The following is a 25,516-nucleotide window of genomic DNA, read 5'->3' as shown; positions in this document are numbered from 1 at the left end:
CCAACAGGAAAATGGCACATTTGATGCAATGTTGATTAAATGCAACGGCCAATAATACATCGTCAAGTTGCTCATTGTCACGGACAGAAGAGGACCCAAGAGCGCAAGTTCAAATTCAAAGTTCTTTATTGAAGGTTTCAGGGGGGAAGAGGAGTGAGATGATTGTGAGGTCTTGGGAGGTTCCGGTTCCAGGGGTGCTAGGAGTGCCAGGGGTGTCAGGGGTTCCAGGGGTGCTTGGGGCTCTGGGGTTTTTCAGGGTCCTGTGGGTTACCTGGGCTCCGGGGGTCACCAAATGTCCGGGGGTGTCCAGTCCAAGTGCTTAGTGTGTGTGTGTCCCAGTGATGGAGCGGCGTATCGGGCTGAGGGTGGTGAAGCGTCTGGGCTCGCTCATCTGGTGGTCGGAGACCTGGGGGAACACACACACAACAGCAATATGAATGGCAGGCAGAAGTACAGATCAGGGCTGGGCAAATATCGTGGTGAGAGACAGAAGGCAGAATCGAGTTACCGGAGGGGCTGAAGATCGGAGAGTAGTCGAGATCCAGAAGGCAGGTCGGGATAGTCGGGGCAGTAGAACAAGGAGGCAGTCAAGAAAGGATCGGTATCACAAACAGGAGTCAGAGCGCAGACAGGCAGGTTACTGGTCCGGGTTTGAAGACAATCTGACAGGGCTTGGCTGAAAGACAGGGCTTGATATACTGGGAGAGGTTAGTGGGGAAATGCAGTGCAGCTGGCAGAGTAATTAGAACAGAGTGAGGCAAGGTGAGGATGGTGAGTGGGAAATGCAGTGCAGCTGGCCAGGTAACAAGAGCAGAGTTAGGCAGAGTAGGGAGAGAGTGAGCAGAGTGGCAGAGAATTGAATGCAATTAAGGTTGCTACTAGGGAGAGAGAGTGCTCATGACACTCATAACTTTGTTTATAGTCTTATGAGGGTCTTAGCATTCCCAACAAACTATTTGGGGACTGTTTAAAAGTGTGAAAAGTTTATCAAGCAATTCGTTTTTAAGTAGGCATTTATATCTGAATGTTTAATGTGAAATAATCTATTTATTTATTTTTGTATGTATGCTACTAGACACCTAAATTTCCTTCGGGATCAATAAATGTTACTCTACTCTACTCTACTCTACTAGTTAGCTGCCAGCAGAGCTCAAACACAATTTGCCTTCATGTGTGTTACCAACTACATGTAGCTAAAGCTACTACTAAACCAATTCGAAGTCCTAACACACTGTTTGCAGGCAAATGTGGACCATTACTTTCGACCATTACTTTCTCTACTTTCGATAGAGAACTTTAAAGTTCCCATGGCATGAAAATTCCATGGTCTTTTGGGGCTTTGTATGTGTTTGCGGGGGTGTCAGTATGCTATATCCTCAATCTTTCTCAAAATAAAGCTGAAACGCGCCATTTAGGCCTCTTTGTTGAAAAGTCTCCTCTCCCTGTGCGTCGATCTGTTAATTATATGCAACAGGAGGAGGAGGGGGGCAGGAGGGGGAGTGTCGTTGATGAGCAGGGGCGGAGCCGCGGGCTAAAGCTGTGTTGTGGTGGTGGTACGGCAGGTTAGCTGTTACCTAGAGTTAGCAATTTGCCCAAGTTAGCAATGGGACGTCCAGCACCTGATGGAACTTACTCTCGCTTGTTTTGACCGAAAGATGACACAATCTATTGCCTACCTGCTCATGGGCTTCAGTGCAGGACGCCTCAGAAGGGTGAGTTTGAAATGTTATGTCTGCAATTTTCGTTGAATGGGCAGTTATGAAGCACTGTTACTTGCCAGTAACTTTGTAATTACAGCAGCAATCATTCACCATGCAAGGACCTGGCAAGCACCGTCATAAATTACAATATTCTTTTTTTTACATATGAGCAAACAACCCCATTTGATGTGTGTGATGCACGTTACTGGCATCGCAACTGTCTCTAAACCCAGCAACTTTCTCCGTGTGGTTAGCATGCAATTGCAAGTCCTTCCCCTTTGTAATGTTATGCCATGCAACACAAACGTGGTAAAAATGTTATAAATGAACGAGGGGGTAAGTTAGTTGTCAGGTTATAGTAGACTTTTACACCTTTGTTTACAGCATTGTTCTGTTTCACCCAGGGCCGGTTTTAAGCATAGGCCGGCTAGGCGGTCGCCTAGAGCGCCATGTGAAGAAGGAGCGCCGAAATGGCGCTCTCCGATGCGTAATTTTGCGATATGGACTTTTTTTTATGAAGTCGCAATCAACAAAGCGTGGGGAAAGCGCTCCTCACGGCAAAACGCCCCTCAGCCAATAGTAATATCGCTTTCAACTGTCTCTGGGATGTCTGTGAACCAATAAACAGACAGTCCTGAGAAAGGGGGCGGGACGAGTGACAGCGTGCGATCTATTTTGAATTTGGAGACTCACTCGAGAGACAGAGAGGGCAAGCGCAAACAGCAGTGAAGCTCTGCTGGGTGGAGAATTGTTATGTTCTCATTAAACCAGTCATTGCATGATGCAGGAGTTGCAGAGGGTGTTTTGGAACAATGTGATTTAATCAGCAACCGTTTGTGATTATGGAAAGCCTAATAGTTATGAGGCTGCTGTTTGGAATTAGAGGGGAAAAGAGCTTTGTTTTTGATCTGAGAAATCGCTAGTTAGCATGCTAACATTAGCCTAGTATGCCAAGCAATGAAATCCAGTAAAGTAGCTGTTAGTAGCCTACTCACTAACACCCACCTGATATCATAATACTTGCTTAGGTTGACAAGCAATGTAAAGTAAGACTGGTGCAATGTTTAAAACAATTTTAGCTGCCATATCTCCTTCCATCCACTTTAATGAATTACCTGCTTGTTGTAAGCTTTTAAAAAATCATTGTTTCCAGACCAGAATGACATACATGAATCATGTAACAGAACCATGCACAGCATGTTTTCATGCTGAATGATGTAGCCTAGTATTGCAGACAAGTGAGGCTATTTACTATATTTTGTATATTATGAAATTCAAAAGCGTGACAGCTCTTCTCCCTTTCGCTCACCCTCCAGTTCAAACACATAGCCCCCTTCTCATTCTCCTACTCACAAATGCACCACTATTTCCAGTCCAGAAATGAAATTGGTTTGGAATCATAGACAGCACAAATGTGTAGCTTATTAAAATTGTTATGCTGCCATGCTTTGTGATGAGGTAGTGTAGATAGGCTATGAATGCAGACCTCCTTGGTAGGCCTATTGTCTACACATGCATTTTACATGCAAATGTATTGTATCACTCTCATTTCAATTGCATTTCAATTCCATATTCCATATTACAATTCAAACACATTGATAACCTCCCTCTCATCTGGGGTTGGTGGCACCACCACCATCACATCCAACACACCACACAGTGAAGCTACTTTCATGCGAGTCAATCTGATGTGTTGGTCGCCTGTCAAAAAGAACCAGAAATCCATTTGATGCAAAACAGTTATTGTTCTGATGCTATTTAGTTAAGCTTACTACTGCTCTTGTGTTCTGTAAAGTATAAAAAAGAGGGGTTTTTTTTCAAAGGTGGGGGGCGCCAGAACTCAAACTCGCCTAGGGCACCAAGTAAGCCAGAACCGGCCCTGGTATCACCACTGCAATGCTTATCATGCATCACAAGTCTGTTTGAGGAGGGTGGTGTATTACATGACAAAAGGCTACTCTATACTAGTTATGATGTACGCACTTCCTCACCATCGGCTGATCATAAAATGTGTCTACATATACAACTAATCTGCATTTGAACAGCTCCCCTGTGCACTGCCTGTGCTGGAGAATAGCCAGCTTTCCTTTGTCCAATAAATGGCATTAAATGCATATATTATGCCTTGTATTCCAGTGATTCCCAACCTTTTTTGCCCTGTGTACCCCCTACTTAATTTTGTCACCTCATGAGTACCCCCTCCTTCATGCTCTGTATGATCCTCTATACCAATGTGAGTACACTCCATATATTTGTTAGCATCACATTTTCCACGTACCCCTACTGGTACATAACGTACCCCTGGTTGGGAGACACTGTTGTATACAGTGGTGTAGGCTTGTCTATGTAGAACGCGGGTATACCCACTTCTAAATTTCAGGGATTTCAGTATACCCACTTAAAATTGATTGATCCATTGTTTTGAATAGCACAAATATACAGTATACCCACCATAAAAAAGTAGACTACACCACTGGTTGTATACAATGGTGAAATATTCCATGCTCTGTTGACATCACATTTATCCATAGTTGCCAGTTAAGTTTCCATTGCGAAAATTGCATCATCTCATGTTTACCTGAGAGTAACCTGGCTAACAGTATCAGAAAACTGCCTTTTTTGTAATAAGGTTAGCTGCTAGTGTGGAAACTGAGACAATGCCCACAGAAAGAGATAACATTATGCTGCCTACCTCAGGTAGCATTACTTTCATTTGAAGCCATCTGTGCATATAAGAGCAAACTTGCCATGTCTTATCTTTATCAGATCACTAAAACTTGGAGAGAAGGCAGGAGAGCCACAACGCATGCTGGAACTTTTTGTACAGAGTTCAAGATCACTATAAGCGGCTAATCCAATTATGCAGACAGTGTGAAGACAGTGTACACATTTATTTACAACAGCATCAAGAATATTAAATTGGAACATGGGGATATTTTATGGAAGGCAAATATTGTATTGAAAGAAGAACAGCAATAACAGTCTCTGTAACCATCTTTTCTATTTTTCCAGCCGTTTCAGGCATTTGTCCAACAGTGATTCGAGTGTTGTCTTGCATATCCATGCCGAGTTCCCCGATGAAGGACGTTGGGACCTCGATACAAGGCTGGCGGTGACCTCCTCTGGCTGGCTCGTCTGAACTGCGCTGACTTGTCTTCTAGGGCACCAACATTGCATTAGTCACGGGGTTTCCGAAGACCTTTCCACACAAAGCATACAGGAAAAGAAAAATATTGTTTAGAATGCTATGTCATTTTTGAATTATTGAAGTAACACTATTAAAATGTTATGTCAGAATTAGTTGAACTGAATTCTTTTCAAATCTTACCAAAGGTTGGATTAGCTTTTGATGTTTGCCGGTGGTTGGTGTGCATTTTCATTCTAGGGGACAGCCATCTGTAAGAAGTGTCTGCAGGTACAAAAGACAATGTGTGAACAGAGTGTCCCTCTTATTTTTCATTTGGTCAAGAGGGTGAGGGTTAGCCAGTTTCAAAGACAAACCTTGTTATTGTCATTGGAAAGGATATGAAGGGTTCCTTCCTAAAACACGGCAAGAGCCATTTTATACTAATGCCATGAATTGTATTGTGTAGTTATAATTACTTACATCAAGTCAAGTATCACCTGAAACCGTGTGTGTGTGTGTGTGTGTGTGTGTGTGTGTGTGTGTGTGTGTGTGTGTGTGTGTGTGTGTGTGTGTGTGTTGCATTGCCTTGTAAATCAAATATAGACATCTCAACAGAAGAGTGTTTTCAGGGGGCATAGTGAAGGTATCCACTCCATTATCCCAGCTCATGTCTTCTACTTGCGCTTGTGGCCCAACAACCTAGCATCCATGGGGAAAATAAGTTTCCCTGCTATGCACAACAACTAATAAAAAAAAGACATTTGAATTTATCTTCTACGAGTTGTTGAATTGCCCATCTATCAGCATACCACATCATATTTTGCAAGGTCATCACAAGGCCACAAGCACAAAGGAGGATGAGAGTTTGGATAGTGGAAAGGAAACAAGGTAGGCCTACATGTTTTGCACTTTAGTGTAATCCTGCTTTTAGAACAAGATCCATCTTCTCACCTGCACAGCATATAAGGAAAGACAACATTCTTTGGAGCAACTTGTTCCAGTTAGACAGATGCATTTTTTTTACCTTTTTATTTGGCTACAATGCTTACGCGTTTCGGCCCTTATGGCCTTCTTCAGGGCGTATAAATTGCAACCTTTAGTGCCTCTGCATCTGTCTACCTGGACCAAGTTTGAGAGCCCCTACACTGATGAGCACCACGGAAAAAAGGTGAAGACACAGAAGCACTCAAATTACTGGTACCTGCTTGTGTTTGATTCTTTGGAGCAAATTGGGTGATGACTGAATGGGAAGACTCCAACGTAGTGGTGAGGGAGCAGTTTTGCTTCATCATGTTGCTTTCTTCGGGAACTTCTGTAGATGAGAATTGCGGACATTAGGAAGAAATACAGAATATAACTTTCAATGATCTACAATAAGCCTCTCAAATTCTATACAAGAAAATGGTCTGAGTCAGAACAGAGACAGAAATGTCAAGGAAACATAAACCTAATATTCGACTGCATCTGGCTTTCCAAGCTATTCACGGATATGAATGAAAATGTGACAGACAGTGGGAGCAGGTTGCATAGCAACTCACTCGTAACTCCACAGCTGCCTGCCCTGGAGCAATGCAAGATGGACAAGTGATCCGACTGCTGTATTCTGTGTACCTACCAGAGGTTATGCCAAATGTGTTATATGATGAAAACAAAAACGCAATCAAATGCCGTCACAACCACTAAATAGCAGCCTGTAACAACTGACTGATGTCTGTGTTGGATGTGTCAGCTGAGCTCGTGCATTCACGCACATCTCGCTGAGTAATTACTGTAGCCAGCTACGTTTCAATGCAGTGGCCAGTAGCTCTACACTCGGTATAGTTAGGTGACCACATCGAGTCAAAGGCTTGCCTGGTCAAATGCCAATTCATGAGTTCGGTGTGTATCGCTAGTCACAACTGATCTTCGGTTAGTTCTAACACCTGTTAGCTCAAGTTATAACATCCCTAGGTGAAACTACGAACACCGGTCTCCATAGGAATGAATATGTACAGCACCATGCACCACAGCCAACAAAAAGGGTTTCCTAAATAAATCGTGTTTTCACCAGCAACATTTTAAAATGCCTTGTTTTCAACCACAGGACCCTCCTTGGTCAACCAACGAAATGTTGAGAAATTTTGGTCTTGTTGAATCGGTGTTTAATAGAATAATTGTCAACATCACATTCCTTGTTAGCTAGCTAGCTGGATGCCCGTGTTATTTGACAGGGCAGGTGGGCTAACATAGCCGCTAGCCCGGTCGTCAAGGTTTCATTTCCATCGAAACTCTTTAGTTAATTGTGCTCATGCTTGATGTACATGTAAGTTCCAAAGACCGTGGTCATATTTTACAGTCGATGTCCCAAGAAAAACAAGACAGAGTATGGCTATTGCTTTTGTAGCAGTGTAGCTTTCATGGCTAATGTATGGGGGGTTTCCCCCACAGCTAATACTGCAGGCTAGTTAGCCATGCCACTGTTATACAGACTGGAAGCTTTTCATGACTTACTTGTTCAGGAGGCTTGGTGGTATTGATCCAGACTTCAGCGTCAGGTGTTGGCCATAACTTGCTCTGTATTGTCCCAGATTGTGAAAGCATTAATCCGGAAAATGTTCCCTCAGACATTGAACAGGCACGTATGTGGTGTTCTGCTGGTATTTATAGAGTTTTCAAATGAATGGGCGTGCTAGTGGGTGGAGAGAGGGCGTGGACGAGTTGAGAGCGAACGAGGGCAGGACGTCATCTCGGGCACACACGAGCTTTGCGTCAATTGGATGCTGTGTCAGAGTTTGTTTACAAACTGGGAGGAACCTCCAGCACAGCTCGGTGTACACAGTAACACATTGCAAACCACTGGGATGGCTTCAGGAGGTCAGAGTAACTCATTTTAAGGCCCCAAAACATCTTAAGGTCAAAATTTTACGCCATGGGCACTTTAAGTAATTTATTTACAGGCTCTGATACAGTCCTTCCCTTGTAGTCGACCTCACAACCTATAATGCCACCCTTGTAGGTGTGTCTGTCCGGAGCTGACTGGCAAAGAGGGACAAACTGCCTGAGGGGGTGGGGCACGGCACGCTGGTTCCTAGCGTCTGTGGCGCGATTTCAAAATAAGAGCAGACAGCGCGATCGGACCAAAAAAAAATGTTTACAATTTTTAAAAAATTTATTTTTCAAAATTATTCGAGGGCCAAAAATACATGCCCCGCTATTTGAGTATGGGGGTGCTACATATACTCATGATGCATACTCTGTCTGTGCATAGCCCACACTCGTAAGGCGCTTTAAAGGTGGCTCATGCGAACAATGTCGCATTTTACCAGTGAAGTTACGCAAGTACAGGCTTTCGTTACTCGAGAACATGGCAGTGAACAACCCTGACCAAAAGTCATACGGTGATGATTCGGATATCGCTGATATATACCACGGTGGGGTGAGTAAGTCTCCTACTCCCGCGCAAATTGGCAAACAGCGGCTATTCACCCCTGATGTTTCAGACACATCACTGGACAGTGTTTCACTAGCGGCTACGGATTCATTTGATGATGGGGAAGATCTAGCCGACCCGTTCGATGCAGAGTTCCCTCCATCTCAGGCGCATTCTGTCGCAGACTCAGACCCAGAAGTGGGGAGTAATGCTCCCTTGGGGGGTCATTCCACGCCAAATCAACAAGAGCCCGCACACTTATGTCTCAAAAAATTCTGAAAATATTACTGAGTGTACCCATGGTACTTAAGAGAAACACTGTACATTTATTTGAATGTAAGATGTATACTCTCCATGTTACAGCCAATTTTACTGGGGGAGGGGGGTGCCCATTTTGTTCACACTCTTTTTTTTGTCAAAGTTCACAAGCCCGTAGCTCAATAACTAAACCATGTAGGAAGCTCAAATTTGGCATGCTGGTACATAGATAGGAATAGTTTGTTGCAAAGCTGTCAGTTTTGGTCTGTATGATCCTGCATCGTCATGGCATTCCCTCAAAGATGATACAAATTGCACTGGAGTTTTTGGTTGTGCTCTGTTTAGGCCTTCAGAAGACGTATTTGTGCTCAACATAGCCTCTTGATTTTTTCCCCTTGTAGATACAAGTAGGAACACTCTCATAAAAATCTATAAATAGAAAGGAAATCCCATCAGTGTTTGACCAGAAGACCTCACAAGTCTGACAAATCATTTTGGGTGTCATTTTCAGAGCTCCAGAACCCCTTGTGGGATTGTCCACAGATTTTTATTTTATTTTTTTCTTCATTCTCCATGAATTCTTCTTTTTAAAAATGCAAATGAGACTTGTCTTATGTGATGTTTTCTTTTGTAATTTCCAACCTGAACATGGGCAACATGCACATTGAGGGCAATATGTTTTCTATGCGTTTCTTCCGCTGCCATCTGCTGGTCAAAAAAAGTAACAACATGAGTCCTTGTGCCTGACCTACTGTCTCTTTTGGTGAGCGAACCTGCTCCCACATTGAACGCTCCTGAAATCATTGAAATTGAAAGGGATACCTGCACCCCTGCACAGGGACTCTCGGGTGATCATGTCTGGGCAAAATTTGCATTTGATTATTTAGTCTTTACATTAAATGTTATCGAAATCATGTTGCTCTCTTTTTGCATTTTGCCCATGTTCAGGGTGGAAATTACAAAAGAAAACATCACATAAGACAAGTCTCATTGGCATTTTTAAAAAGAAGACTTCATGGAGAATGAAGAAAAATATAAAATAAAAATCTGTGGACAATCCCACAAGGTGTTCTGGTGCTCTGAAAATGACACCCAAAATGATTTGTCAGACTTGTGAGGTCTTCTGGTCAAACACTGATGGGGTTTCCTTTCTATTCATAGATTTGTATGGGAGTGTTTCTACTTGTATCTACTAGGGGAAAAAATCATGAGGCTATGTTGGGCACAAATATGTCTTCTGAAGGCCTAAACAGAGCACAGCCAAAAACTCCAGTACAATTTGTATCATTTTTGAGGGAATGCCATGATGATGCAAGATCATACAGACCAAAACTGACAGTTTTGCAACAAACAATTCCTATCTATGTACCAGCATGCCAAATTTGAGCTTCCTACATGGTTTAGTTCTTGAGCTACGGGCTTGTGAACTTTGACAAAAAAAAGAGTGTGAACAAAATGGGCACCCCCCTCCCCAAGTGAAATTGGCTGTAACATGGAAAGTATACATCTTACATTCAGATAAATGTACAGTGTTTCTCTTAAGTGTCATGGGTACACTCAGTAATATTTTCAGATTTTTTTGAGACCTAAGTGCGCGGGCTCTTGTTGATTTGGCGTGGAATGACCCTCGGGGAAACACGTCACACTTTCTGCTGCAAGGTGGCCGATAAGCTGGGTGTTCAGTAGCCTGCGGCCCCTTCTAAAAGACAGCACTCTTTTCTCACCCGAACAACGCCCTCTGTTCAGGAGGTGCTCCCTTCTTTTCCAGACATTATCAAGTGCAAAAGTCGTGGCAACATCTGCTTCCGTCCAGAGCCCTCATTGGTGGCTTTTCCATGCTAGACATGGAGGGCATGAATGGTATATCGGATACCTCTCTGGGGGCGGTCTCCCTGGCGGCTACAGCTCCAAAGCTGCCGCACAAATCTGACCGCTTCACTGCTGTCCTCTGGGCAAGGTCTCAAAGATCTTCCGCCCAAGCTACGCGAGCCACTCGTACGGTGCAATGGACCGAACCCCCTCGACGCCCGCTGCTCATGTTATACCTTTAGCCTTTATACCTCATGTTATGCATCCCCCTGTTCCTCAGTACGGACGCATCCCTTCAAGGTCGGGGAACGATGCTCAACGATCGTGGTTTGAGCGGTGTCTGGTCTCCCCAGCTTGCCGCCTGCCACATTAACTACTTGGAACTCCTGACGGTGTTCCTTGGCCTGAGGCACTTCTTGCCTCTCCTGCCACGTCCTGGTCCCGACTGGCTTACATCAATAACCAAGGTGGCAATCCCTGGCAAAACGGTTACTGTCACGGGCAGATAGGCATCACATGTGCCAGGCGCCCTTAACGTGGGAGACCCCTGTAACATAGCTATGGGAACTGATGCCCTAGTTCAACCCTGGCCAAATGGGAGGCTGTATGCCTTTCCCCTGTTGGCCGTTCTGCACAAGTTCCATTCTGAACGCCTGTCCCTGCTCTTAGTGGCCGCCCGCTGGCGTGGGCGGCCGTGGTTGGCAGAAATCTCAAGCCTGCTTTCAGGTAAGCCATGGGATCTACCCCTCAGAAAGCACCCCCTCTCTCAGGCTCGTGGTGAACTCTTTCACCCACATCCATTGCTGTAGGCTCTATGAGTGTGGCCCGTCCAAGGCTGACCTCGGACGTGAGTGTGAGTCAGGGGTTAGACCCCATTTTACTCACAGGCGTCCATCATGTCCGAAGGCTTGTGGCTGTGCCCGACCAGGCTCCACTGATCCTCAGTGGGCATACTTCTCGCTGCATGGCTGACCTGGCGGTAGGTAACCCCTGGTGCGCCGGTGTTACAATTCGGAGTGATTGTATGTCCTGTAGAGAGAGAATCGTCTAACGAAATTCGAAAACAACCGAACAGCCCGTGAGCCTCTTGCGCTTGCCCTGCCCCCATCCCTGCGCTGCTCCTGCCCTCGCACACGCGAACCTTGTATGTGCATGTGCGGTTAGGATACCTTTGTACAGGGATACCTCTGAACATGGCTTCATCACCCAAATGAGACACTAATAACTCACTGTGGATGTGGTGAGACTGGATCATTGCTGAAGTTGGGCATATGACCCATGGACCTGTCACTCTTCAGAGACACACAGCTGGGCACTGGAGATGGAGCTCTGGGGGTCTGGACTCTACACACACAATGACACAGAACAGGAATTAAGGTTGGCATTCATCAAATGTCACTGTAAGCTCAGAAAAGATGAAACTGCTACGACAGATCTGAGACCGAGTATGCCGTTCTCAAGTTTGAGTTGAGATGACTATGATCGCCAACTTGAGCAGCAGGTGTAGCGCAACAAACCATTATCACAAATATATGGCCTAGGTAATTACAAAACATGTTTACATTGTATACTTTGGCTATAACCCGACTTATCTTCCCGGTTGAATTGGTTCAGTCTTGCAGGGAGTGCTGCATTAAATTTGGCATAGGTCAACTGCAAGACTTCTACTAATTTGTGATTTGCTGCCTATTGGAATGCGCCTTCAGTCAAGAGATCATGGGGACCAGCAGTGTTATAACATTCGGTCGCAGGTGGGCACACGGGTGAGATGGGTGGGCTACTTGGGATCGCCAAGATGAGAATCCGTCTTCTTGCATCGCATGATGCAGAGAAACAGAGCTTACCTGTGCAAATGCAGATGACTTTCCAAACGCGATTTGCAGGGATTGCTACACTGCCAAGTGTGCCTGCACCATCCATGAATGACTGTTGTTAAGATGTCAGGGCACAGACTAGTCATCACACTGACACTTTCAATCTCCACAGGGGCACCACTTGACCTCTGGGTCTGTGGCTCCTATAAGAGGCTCCAGTGTTTCCCACAGAAATTTTGGAAACTATGGGGGCAGTCGTTTTTTTTTTGTCCGGGGGGGGGTGGTGTCTTTTCACGGGCCTTTTTTTTTGGGGGGGGGGGTATTCACGCAGTGTAAATGCAAAATGGCAAAACAATGAGTACAGTATGACATTGGCGCATGGAGAAACTATAGGCCTACGCCTACATTTCAGCCATTTATATTTTGAGAAATGAGGCCACATAATACACATGCAGGGGAGATAAGAATTTAAGAGTGAAATTGTTAACGCATAAACAAAAAGGGTCTAAGAGGGTAGGCTATGCCTTTTCCCCACACACACATAGGCGTACACCTTCTACATGAGGGGTGCTGGTCACAGGGCCAGTTTTTCAAAATTCCTCCCATTAAAAGTGCTGAACAACATATTACACATTTATGTCTATATTCACATTCATTACACATTCATTTCTATATGCAGCCCGATGTCTCTTCTGCCTTGTCAATGAAGGCCTGTCACCTAACTCATTACAACTGTAAAACAAAGCCTGGGGAGTGTTAGTAAACTCATCCCAACTGTCCCTTCTCGGAAGGTTTTTTTTTTTTATTGCTCCCAAACCCAAGTTAACTACAACAACTTGACAAGGCTTTTGATCCCTCTCTCTTTCAAGCACTTGTGGTTTTCTCTATAGGATGTATTTACTCCAGGAGGAAAATGCGAAGGAAATCGTAATTGAAATCGCTTTTAACAAACACGGAAATCGTAAAAAAAAAAAAAAAAAAAAAAAAAAAAAAAAAAAATTTTTTTTTTTTTTTACATTTTCGGAAACTATGGCGGCCAAATTTAAACTATGGCGGGCCGCCATAGTTTCCTCAATGTATGGGAAACACTGGAGGCTCGCAAAAGTTGAACAAACTTGCATGGAACTGCAGAAGGAAAATCGTGCATTGCATGCCAAGGTAATCGATCTAGAGGCTCGCTCTACACGTACAAATATATTGTTGGCCTACCAGAGAAAATCGAGGGATCAAACCCTGTGGATTTTTTGGAGAAGTTTATCCCTGAACTGTTAGGTGCCAGTTATGTTTCAAGGCCTGTTGTGTTGGATCGAGCGCATCGCCTGGGGAATAGATCTCATGAAGAGGACGGCGAGTCATGACAGCCAGGATCCACCATTTCCAAACCAAGAAGAAAATACTATGGCTATCTCGCCAACAGTTTCCTCTGACATACAACAATAGGGAGATTCATATTTTCCCTGATTATCCTGCTGTGGTGATCAAACAATGGCATGCGTTTAAAGGACTTTGTGACAGGCTGAAGGAGGCTGGTGCCAAGATTGGCTTTTGCTACCCAGTCCTGCTCAGGCTTATCGTAGGAACATCAGAGCAAGTTTTCTCTACACCGCAACAAGCCCTGCAGTTCGCAATGACATTGGTTTGAGCAAATGTGCACAGCGTTTTGAATTGATACATTTTATGTAACATCTTACAATTACAGGTCGGGACATTTTTTTTGGCTCTTTTAGTTTAGTTTCTCTCTCTATGGTCCGGCAGCCTCGATGCTTGTTTGAAGGGAACATGCTTTCACTTTGTTGGGGAAGTGGAACGGGAGGATCATTAAGTGTGAAAACAACTAAACAGCCTGTGAACCTCTTGTGCTTGCCCTGCCCCATCCCTGCGCTGCTCCTGCACACGCGAACCTTGTATGTGCATACAGTTAGGATCCATCTGAACATGGCTTCATCACCCAAATGAAAGACTAATAAGTCACCGTGGATGTGGTGAGACTGGATCATTGCTGAAGTTGGGCATATCATCCTTGGAGCAGTCACTCTTTAGAGACACACAGCTGGGCACTGGAGATGGAGCTCTGGGGGTCTGGGCACTACACACACAAGGCCACAGGACATTAAGTTACACACACACACACACACACACACACACACACACACACACACACACACACACACACACACACACACACACCAAAAATCATGGTCCTGGTCCCGACGGGCTTACATCAATAACCAAGGTGGCAATCCCTGGCAAAACGGTTACTGTCACGGGCAGATAGGCACTTCCTCTCACTGAGGGCATCACATGTGCCAGGCGCCCTTAACGTGGGAGACCCCTGTAACATAGCTATGGGAACTGATGCCCTAGCTCGCCCATGGCCTAATGGGAGGCTGTATACCTTTCCCCTGGTGGCCCTACTGTTGGCTGTTCTGCACAAGGTCCGTTCAGAACGCCTGTCCCTGCTCTTAGTGGCCCCCTGCTGGCATGGGCGGCTATGGTTGGCAGAAATCTCAAGTCTGCTTTCAGGCGAGCCATGGGAGCTACCCCTCAGAAAGGACCCCCTCTCTCAGGCTCGTGGTGAACTCTTTCACCCACATCCATTGCTGTGGGCTCTATGAGTGTGGCCCGTCCAAGGCTGACCTCGGACGTGAGTGTGAGTCAGGGGTTAGACCCCATTTTACTCAGAGGCGTCCGTCATGTCCGAAGGCTTGTGGCTGTGCCCGACCAGGCTCCACTGATCCTCAGTGGGCATACTTCTCTCCGCATGGCAGACCTGGCGGTAGGTAACCCCTGGTGCGCCGGTGTTACAATTCGGAGTGATTGTACGTCCTGTAGTGAGAGAATCGTCTAACGAAATTCGAAAACAACTGAACAGCTTGTGAAACTCTTGCGCTTGCCTTGCCCCCATCCCTGCGCTCATAGACCGCGGAACGTATTTGAACAAGGGGGGGCCGCAAGGGAGGGACCCATTTTTGGACGGGGGGTTTGGGGGTTCTCCCCCAAGAAAATTTGCGTTTCTTAGATGCAATTCCATGCATTTTAATGCATTAAATCTTTCGCCGGACAAGGCACTGAAAAGACGACGGACGGTCCATCTTACAGACGGACGTCTGGCCACCCCAGGCCACAATCGCAAGAGGTGGTGAGTGTCACCAAAATTCTAGGTCGGACAAGATGCATCGTCGAGGCTATGCGCTGTATAGCCTACACGGACACGCATACATCATCACACAACAAAAGCAGAATAAAATGTTCAAGCACCTCGGTGGTCGGTGGAAACGCAACTGAAAAACGGTCGGCTTGCTTGTACCAGCACTACTCTCAAGCACTGAAACGCTAAACACAAAGAAGTGAACCTTCTGTGGTTCTTGGTCAGAGGAGTGCATGGCTATGTTTGCTGTTTTATCGGAGCTGGGCGCGCGCACGAGAGAGAGAGAGCGCGGACACATCACGTTGCCATGAATAGAGATGATATAAAACCCGGAGGATCCGGTTGGAGAGCCGGATCAAGACCTCATCCGAACAGACCGGATGGCTGTCGTGCATTGATCCGCCAAAGGCGGGTCAGACGGCATTTCATTAATATGTCAACAAAATGGCAGTTACAGCGCGAGAAATTGTGAAATCGGAATATATCCTCTTTAGTTGACTACAACAGCCATTCTCTAATCTCCCTAGTATGCTGTTCAGTCACGAACACTCACTGAGTAAAACTGAACCAACTCCCGCCTCGTCGTCATTCATCGAGCCTGTTTGATCCGTCCAGCCTGTTGTGGCCAATTGAGTCGCGGATCCCCGCTCCCTATGTGTGTGCTTCTGACTCTGTTGAGCTCTACATTTCTAAATGTTAACAGTGCTCTGCCAACGCTTTAACATCTCACTCTGTAGGCTACTCTTAGGGAAATTATAGTCTACAGACGTGACTCTACTATCACTCACTGCGTTACAGCGTACAGTCTTTAAAGCCACTGCTGTCCCTCCCCTCGTCCGAGTCACTCAGCAGCGGCGCCCTCGGCGACTCGGTGAGACGAATCCTGACTGAGTTGTTGGTAGCAGCGAATCCCCTACGGATCGGATCAACGCTTAAGTTTCGTTTTTGCCACGAGTGTGCGAGTCGCAAGGCAACTCGGCAGCGGAAGCGAGTGGTCATCTGCTGCTCGCCTCGACTGTCCCTGCTCAACTAGACTTCTGCTCCCAAATATTTGACTTTTAGTCTTCTTAAATACAAACACACACATTATTTATTGCAAAATCAGGAACATGCCGTTTCACTGCTGCCAAAGGCTGTTCGAGTTGTGGTTGCATGTTTAGTGAGGAGACCCAGGTGGGTCGGATCGCAGCATGAGTTTAGGAACTGTGACATTCATAAAATTCATCTTACTCTTTGATTTATCAACGTGAATTGATAAATGGAACAACAAAGGCGAGGCGCATAGATATTTAACGGCAGAAATGTTTTAAAAAATACATATTTATTTTTATTTATTTTAAATAGGTGATCCGTGTGATCCGAGTGATCCGTCTAATCCGGATACTCTCCTAGGAATGATCCAATCAATCCGGGCGCCTCAAAGATTCGAGTTAAGCACCTCTAGCCACGATGATTTTACTGAATGTCCAAACAGCAACAACACTAAAATAACCAAATCCAAATCAGCATGACTCACCTATACTGCCCCTTACATTGATGGAGGTTGCAAAGATGACTACACCATCCTGGTAATCAACTATTAAAACCTTTCGATGGATAATGGTTGGCAGTAGCCTTGTCGTGTGTTCTTTTTTGTGGTAGTGACACTGTACTTGGCAGCGGTGATTGTCAATAAAACAAGTCCGACAGGTGGACAACAGATGCGTCCGTCTATGCCCGTTCTGAACCTTTTTTGCCCAAACGCCCCCTTGGCCTCCTCATAACCTGTCAAGGCAATTTATCAATAAGCCTACCATGTACTGTATAAGCCTGGATTTGAAAAAGTACCATAGGATTTCAACAGTGTTGGGCAAGTTACTGAAAAACTGTAATGCATTGCTGATTACATGTTACTGTCTTTTCAAAATAATCCCTTACACTACATTTAGCAATTTGGGGACCTAAGGCGAATTTAGCTAGGGGGGCCATCGGTCCATCCCATATCACATTTTTTTTAACATAAAATCTCTATTTTTGTTATTTATTTTTTTTAATCACGATTTTTTATTTTAAAAAAAAATACAAACATAAAAAACAGGCAAACATTACAACCCTTTCTGGACAGATTTCAATTAATAGGCTATTTGCAATTTTGCATAGGCCTACATTAAATAAACTAAAATGTGAAATTCTCTTTTCACTTTAATATGAGAGCAGTGATGTCCCCCCCTCACTGAAGTGTTATTTCATGTGTGTGCATGATGCTGTCACCTATTTGAAGTGACGTTGATGTTGGATTTCATGGAATACTTTTAAATGCCGCTTTGGGAAGAAAACAGAGTAGGCGACAGGTGAACTGTCTTTCTGTCAAAACAGTGGTTTGCAGGCGTTTGCGTTTTCACGTGGATATTGTCTTCGTGGACCGTAACAGACAAACCGTAAGTTCCATAAACTAATCAATGAGACATTTACTGCATAAACCGAAAAGCACGCTCTCTGTCAAGCGGTCGCCCCGAACAAACCCTTTAAAAGACGCGTGTGCGTATGATCAACAGTAACACAGCCTTCACTCTCCCTGTGCTCGCGTTAATCGAAGTATCGAAGTAATCTCCTCCACCCACGCTCAAAGCGCGAGTTGCTCTCTTGCCTGCACTTCTCACAGCATTGTCAAAAAAATACAGGGGATTGCCGGTGTTCGGGCTGTTGTTTTCTTCAAAGGGTGTTGTTTCTTTTGAGTGGTGACGCTGTGTAGTCTAACAACACTGAACATAGGAAACGCTATCTGCAAATGTCTCATGCCTTCCTATTTTTTGTGCTCCGCTTGGTGTTATTGACCATGAAGAGTTTGTTGAGTGTGGCGCTTGACAGTTATCCTCCTTATCTGAAGACTTCTTTGTGTGAATGTTTAGGAACTCGGCTAGCACACATGGCACACATGGATGGAATATGCATACAGACTTCTGTGCTTCTGCAGTTGTGTCAGATAATGCAATCAATCAGCTGCGTAGCCGGTTTGCTAACCATTATGGTAGACGTTTTGGTTTGCACGCATGAGCTCCAGGCCAAAACTGAGCTCCAACTGAGCTCCGCCACTCCACTGAGCGACTGCCACCTTGTGGACACAAGAGGGAATCACAATTCAGAAACGCATCACGGGAGGGCGGACGGACGGACGGACGGACACCAAAGCCTCTTATAGAGATGCGTGGGACGCATCTAAAAAATAAGCAGAGCTTTTGCTAAACTTTCGTGTGTGCTCTACATTCCCGCGGCACGCTGCAGGGAGCACTGAAGCACCATTCTCTGCTGATCGAAGTCGGTGAAAGCACATGCGAGCCTCGCGCTTTCAGATGAATGAGTGGCAACGCTTGCTATAGCCTATGTTCCCGCGGTAACCTGGCTTCTTTGCATCGCTGTCTGCTCAGCGAAATTATTAACAATAACACTGTTTTGGACAGTTTGGCGAGAAGACTTAGCCTACAATGGGAAAATGCATTAATGCAGGGTACACTCCTGCTGACTGCACACCTTCTCTGCGCGATTTTCAGTGCTGCGCTGTTGCTTAGAACTCCAGATTTCGCAACATTCACGCATGTCAAATATTAATATTGGTTAAGGAAATATTGGTTTAGGAAAACGCTTTATTGCATTATTACAGCATGAGTTGTGTTTAAGTTTGATATTGTCCACAGGTTTTGACTTTTTTTTGAAGGCCTTCATTCATTTATTTTTCAAAAAGTTACCCGGGCCACGGCCCCCCTGGCCCGGCCGTTTCCGCGGTCCATTCCTGCGCTGCCCCTGTCCCCGCACACGCGAACCTTGTATGTGCGGTTAGGATACCTTTGTACAGGGATACCTCTGACATGTCTGAATCACCCAAATGAAAGTCTTATAACTCACTGTGGATGTGGCGAGACTGGGTCATTGCTGAACTTAGGTGGGTCAAGCATAGACCTGTCACTCTTCAGAGACACACAGCTGGGCACTGGAGATGGAGCTCTGGGGGTCTGGGCCCTACACACGCAAGGACACAGGACAGGAATTAAGGTTGGCATTCATCAAATGTCACTGTAAGCTCAGAAAAGATGAAACTGCTACGACAGGTCTGAGGCCGAGTATGCCGTTCTCAAGTTGGAGTTGAGATGACTATGATCGCCAACTTGAGCAGCAGGTGAAGCGCAACAAATCATTATCGCAAATATATGGCCTAGGTAATTACAAAACATGTTTACATTGTATACTTTGGCTCTAACCTGACTTATCTTCCCGCTTGAATTGGTTCAGTCTTGTAGGGAGTGCTGCAATAAATTTGGCATAGCACTGATTCTTGAGAAAGCGGCTAAAACATGTCTCTGCAATAAACTGCCAATTCTGATGAAAATAAACTATATTTTCATGAACAAAATGAATCCAGGTAAAGACCCAGGGGTCTGTTACACAAATGTACAGTCGTTTGAAATATTTAAGTGTAATTTTATTACTTTTCATGGCTATAAACCTGCCCACACCCTGTAAAAACAGCTGTCCCAAGGACAGACATCATCATTTCAATTGACTTAAAATGTAAAAATCACTGATATTATTGAATAATATCACCATGATGTGAAAGTCCATATTGAAGTGGTTCTGCAGATATGCACATAGTGTGTGTAAAGCAATATTTACTACTATTTTCTGATTGCTCAAAGTGTGTCCAGCATATTAGTCACCACCGTCAATTTTTTAAAAAAAGACAATAAAATCAGGTATGCACAAGGTCATTGTCATTACTTAGGACCCCTTTTCAAACCTTTAGCTCTACTGAATACTTCACCATCACTGAAGCTCCTGTAAGTTTACTAATTTCTCCTCAATTTGTTAATTTGTTTGGACACTGGTACTGTCCCAACCATAAACTGTCAACACCGTCGGGGGTTTTAATACTATTATATTACATTAATGTTAATTATATATACTTTTTCAGAAGCGGCATGAAGCCCCTAAGAAACAGAGCGAAAACGAAGTGGCTAATGTGAGCAAAAAATGCATAATATGTAAAAGAGTGTTTTTTTGTCTCACACCGTCAGATGTCACTACCGTCAGATTTTGTTCCGCTCATCATCTTGTTCCATATTTTACTAAATTGTGCTGGTTAATGAAACATTACCAGACATGTCAGTAATAATTGTGACCCAAACTTACACTCCAGCCTCCACTGAGGTGCATTTGGAGGGTTTTTTGTCACAAAACCTGACGGTGGTGACATCTGATGTAGTTCACAAAAAAGCATGTGTTTTACATGTTTTTAACAAGTTTTAAGAATATGCTTCCAATAAGTATCTACAATTATGTTGAATTGCAAAAGTAATTCACTTAAATACAGTAAACATATTTTTTAACTTCTAATTCTGTCTGACGCTGGTGACAAAACCAAGAGCGAGCCCATTTTATGAAAAATGTAAAACATGGGGAGCTTGGCCAATACATTCACTGCACAGCCAAGACCTTCATCTATGATAATACACCTCTATATTTTGGATTTGAACAACTTAAAACCTGTTTATGCCACATTTTCAATAATCTAGGCCTACTTCCTAGAGTATCTAACAAATGAAGAAAAAACACATGCACAAACATACTATGCACACACAAAAATAAAGTGTTTACACTAGATGTCATTGACTTGAGAGGGCTATTTATTTTGCTAAATGTAGGTAATAATTAGGTCACTTTCAACACCTTCAGATTACTGTCACCAATGTCAGTTCTTAGGTCACCATCGTAAGAAGGAGTTTTGGACATTTTAAATTAATGTGCTTACAAAATTTTCCTTTGGAGTTGTTGAATTATCAAAGTAATAGCAACTTTAAGCCTACACGAATATTTGTGAAATTACAAAAAAAAATTTGATCTATTTAGGCATTAAGTAAGCATTGTCTGACAGCACATATTTTTAAATTAGAACACATGAAGCAGTATTAAAATAGAATGAAAGTGAATTTTCAACATTTAAAGGTGTATGTGTGAACCAAAAAAACACACACAATCACTTAAGAACTCCAGATACATATGCAACCAAATCAATACACTTTTTATTGCTTTTAATTGTGTCTGACGGTGTTGACAAAAAACAAGGTATGATCGGAGGAAAACCTGATTTCTGGAAAAAAAATCAAAATGGGGAGATTGGCCTTGTACATTTCTGAAAAGCCAAGACCTTTGTCTACGAGGATATACCATATTATTTTGTAATTCACTTCGTTTTTTTCTTTCAAGATTACAACCTGTTTTAGCCACTTTCTCAAGAATCAGTGCTAGGTAAATTGCAAGACTTCTACTAATTTGTGATTTGCTGCCTATTGGAATGCGCCTTCAGTCAAGAGATCATGGGGACCAGCAGTGTTATAACATTCGGTCGCAGGTGGGCACACGGGTGAGATGGGTGGGCTACTTGGGATCGCCAAGATGAGAATCCGTCTTCTTGCATCGCATGATGCAGAGAAACAGAGCTTACCTGTGCAAATGCAGATGACTTTCCAAACGCGATTTGCAGGGATTGCTACACTGCCAAGTGTGCCTGCACCATCCATGAATGACTGTTGTTAAGATGTCAGGGCACAGACTAGTCATCACACTGACACTTTCAATCCCCAGAGGGGCACCACTTGACCTCTGGGTCTGTGGCTCCTATAAGAGGCTCGCAAAAGTTGAACAAACTTGCATGGAACTGCAGAAGGAAAGTCGCGCATTGCATGCCAAGGTAATCGATCTAGAGGCTCGCTCTACACGTAAAAATATAAAAATTGTTGGCCTACCTGAGAAAATCAAGGGATCAAACCCTGTGGATTTTTGGGAGAAGTTTATCCCTGAACTGTTAGGTGCCAGTTATGTTTCAAGGCCTGTTGTGTTGGATGGAGCGCATTGCCTGGGGAGATCTCATGAAGAGGACGGCGAGGCGCGGCCGCACGTCATGACAGCCAGGATCCACCATTTTCAAACCAAGAAGAAAATACTATGGCTATCTCGCCAACAGTTTCCTCTGACATACAACGATTGGGATATACATATTTTCCTGATTATCCTGCTGTGGTGATCAAACAATGGCATGCGTTTAAAGGACTTTGTGACAGGCTGAAGAAGGTTGGCTTTTGCTACCCAGTCCTGCTCCACACCGCAACAAGCCCTGCAGTTCGCAATGACAATGGTTCAAGTGCATGTGCACAGCGTTTTGAATTGATACATTTTATGTGACATCTTACAATTACAGGTCGGGACATTTTTTCTTTTCTTTTCTCCTCATGGACGCTCCATCATTGGTATTTGGAGAGAGGGATTATGGCTCTTTTAGTTTAGTTTCTCTCTCTATGGTCCGGCAGCCTCGATGCTTGTTTGAAGGGAACATGCTTTCACTTTGTTGGGGAAGTGGAACGGGAGGATCATTAAGTGTGAAAACAACTAAACCTGTGAACCTCTTGTGTTTGCCCTGCCCCATCCCTGCGCTGCTCCTGCACACGCGAACCTTGTATGTGCATACAGTTAGGATACCTCTGAACAGGGATCCATCTGAACATGGCTTCATCACCCAAATGAAAGACTAATAACTCACCGTGGATGTGGTGAGAGTTGATCATTGCTGAAGTTGGGCACATCACCCTTGGACCAGTCACTCTTCAGAGACACACAGCTGGGCACTGGAGATGGAGCTCTGGGGGTCTGGACTCTACACACACAAGGACACAGGACATTAAGTTACACACACACACACACACACACACACACACACACACACACACACACACACACACACACACACACACACACACACACACACACACACACACAAAATCATGCTATATGTCTTTTTATGTGTAGACCTCCAGAGCTCCATCTCCAGTGCTCAGGTGTGTGTGTGTGCGCGCGTGTGTGTGTGTGTGTGTGTGTGTGTGTGTGTGTGTGTGTGTGTGTGTGTGTGTGTGTGTGTGTGTGTGTGTGCAGGGGCCTACGAAGCATTTTTTTTTCTGGCTTACTGCACATGACTACAGTATATTGAAAATAATCTTGGTGCATGGTTTATTTCATTTTACGCATGTAATGCAACAAGTTAAGATTGGCTACTAAACTGTTGGGATGAAGGCTGCGCATTCTCGACCAAGTGAAAATTAAACAAATGGCCTGGTTATCATCACGCACTGGCGTCTCCTTTCATTTCTCAGCATTCCAGTTTAAAGCGCTACTGAAATAAATGATCCCGCTCTCTGATTGGCTGCGGTTGCTCTACTACAAGAACGCGCAGGTACTCAGGTTTAGGCAACTCGGGGTAGACAAACCAACATCTAAATCAGCATCTTAGTACAGGTTAACCCCGATCAAGGTAGCCAGCTTTTGTCAACTCTGGTTCACCAAGTTAACCCTGAGTTAGTTCTAGGTAGGTTGAACTACATTCATAGCATAGAGTAGGCCAGGCCCCCTCTCTCCCTGGGCCCAGGACAATATACCCCCACCCCCCACCCCCTGCGTTGGCTGCTCTCTGTGTGTGTGTGTGTGTGTGTGTGTGTGTGTGTGTGTGTGTGTGTGTGTGTGTGTGTGTGTGTGTGTGTGTGTGTGTGTGTGTGTGTGTGTGCGTCTTAACTCACCCTGCATTAGAGGGTGGCGGTGGGACAGCACCAGTGTCCTTGCTGAGGGCCACACAGGTGTGTAGTGCAGACTCTGGTCGGAGTGCCTCACTGTGATCCGCAGTCTCCTCTCTCTCCTGAGAGACACTCATCCCAGCTGCAATAGGACTCTCACTATGCATGAACAGGACAGATAAACATATACACTTCTTATAATGACAATGACAAGTACTGAAGATTCACAGCATCCCTTGCATTGCATAGCCAGTCACACACTTCCTGTCATGATATACAATGACCAGCAGATGGTGCTAGAGGCAACTGATAGCTCCCCTCGGTTTTTAGTCTTTTTAGTAGAGTAGAGCAGTGGTTTTCATAGTGGGGGCCACATAACCTAATAAATCATCTATATTTTTTAGATTTAGCGCTCAATTTTAAAAATGATTCAAAATGTTGATATAAACGAATTAGACTCCTTGACTTTTTGACCTTGACTCACCACACTAGGTCTGTCACACAGACACAAATGTCCCTCGTGTGACACAAAACTTGTTTTACAGATTTATCACTTTAAATAATAAAATTATAAATTGTAATTGAATTAGGCTCCTTGACCTTTTGACCTTGAGTCGTCAAACCAATATTTCAACATAGAGACAGAAGTCCCTCATGTACCACACGGCTTATTTTTCAGATCTATCGAGTTTTTATTTTGAATGCCAAATGATTGTCCATATCAAACTAACTTTACCACAGTGCTGAACTGAACATGCAGTCATGGGTAAGCGGTTAGGGCGTCAGACTTGTAGCCCAAAGGTTGCCGGTTCGACTCCCGACACGCCAGGTTGGTGGGGGGAGTAATCAACCAGTGCTCTCCCCCATCCTCCTCCATGACTGAGGTACCCTGAGCATGGTACCATCCCGCCGCACTGCTCCCTAGGGGCGCCATTGAGGGCTGCCCCCTTGCACAGGTGATGTATAAATGCAATTTCGTTGTGTGCAGTGGGAGTTGGAGTTTCCCAATGGGCTTTCACTTTCACTAATTGTGTGAATTTTATTATGAAATAATAAAAGACAACAAAAAGGATTTTATGTACAGACTTCTCACTCCGAAAACTATTGTTGTAGTATGTTACCTAAGTAGATTTTAATGTTCGAATGACATGAAAATAGCCTGGTCCTGACCATCCCATAACACTACCATTTCATTTCGTATTCATGGTCTGGAGGTTGTGTGATCTGACACGATTGCAGGAAGTGGTTAGTTTGCACCATGGTTCGAATTACGTGGGAGCCAATGGGAGCTGAGCTCATTCCCTCGGTGGCAAAAAAAATCCTATATACATTATCTGAGTCGGTCTACATCATTCACCATATGGCTACAGTAGGCTAATATATCTCTGTAATAATCTTAAAATAATAGGCCTATAACACAACAATAAATTGGCTAATATTATCATGAATAAAACTAATTTCCAATCCCCAAACAACCACAACTTTGTAGCCTATCGCCTGCATTTCACCACCACACCATGTGTGTAAACCATAATCCGAAGATAACGACGCCTGCTTCTGCATCTAAAAAGCAGCCTACTGGTAACCTTCCGTTTCGTCGAAATCAATTAAAATATACACTCACCGGCCACTTCATTAGGAACACCTGTTACAACTGTTCATTGAG

At 44.4% G+C, this 25,516-nt stretch overlaps 1 protein-coding gene and 1 long non-coding RNA gene across 2 annotated transcripts in view; both read right to left on the bottom strand.

Annotated features, from left to right (window-relative positions):
* LOC134455517 (NACHT, LRR and PYD domains-containing protein 3-like) overlaps positions 1-24,044 on the bottom strand; it is a 75,641-nt gene extending 51,597 nt beyond the window's left edge. The window contains exons 1-2 of the mRNA XM_063206632.1: positions 23,857-24,044; positions 14,090-14,203 (exon numbers count right to left, since the gene is read on the bottom strand). Coding sequence (XP_063062702.1) covers positions 14,090-14,203; positions 23,857-24,017 — 275 coding nt within the window. The 5' untranslated portion in view covers positions 24,018-24,044. The remainder of the gene's footprint in view (positions 1-14,089; positions 14,204-23,856) is intronic.
* On the bottom strand, positions 4,577-7,743 carry LOC134455869 (uncharacterized). Its single transcript, XR_010036182.1, has 4 exons — positions 7,318-7,743; positions 6,029-6,139; positions 5,029-5,109; positions 4,577-4,899 (listed from the first exon to the last, which is right to left on the bottom strand). It is a non-coding gene; the product is annotated as an uncharacterized LOC134455869 (long non-coding RNA).
* Positions 24,045-25,516: the final 1,472 nt, after the last annotated feature.

Source organism: Engraulis encrasicolus, chromosome 1 (assembly GCF_034702125.1).
Source record: "Engraulis encrasicolus isolate BLACKSEA-1 chromosome 1, IST_EnEncr_1.0, whole genome shotgun sequence".
NCBI lineage: Eukaryota > Metazoa > Chordata > Actinopteri > Clupeiformes > Engraulidae > Engraulis > Engraulis encrasicolus.
Note: the sequence above shows the minus strand (reverse complement) of the source record. Positions and strands in the feature narration are given on the sequence as shown.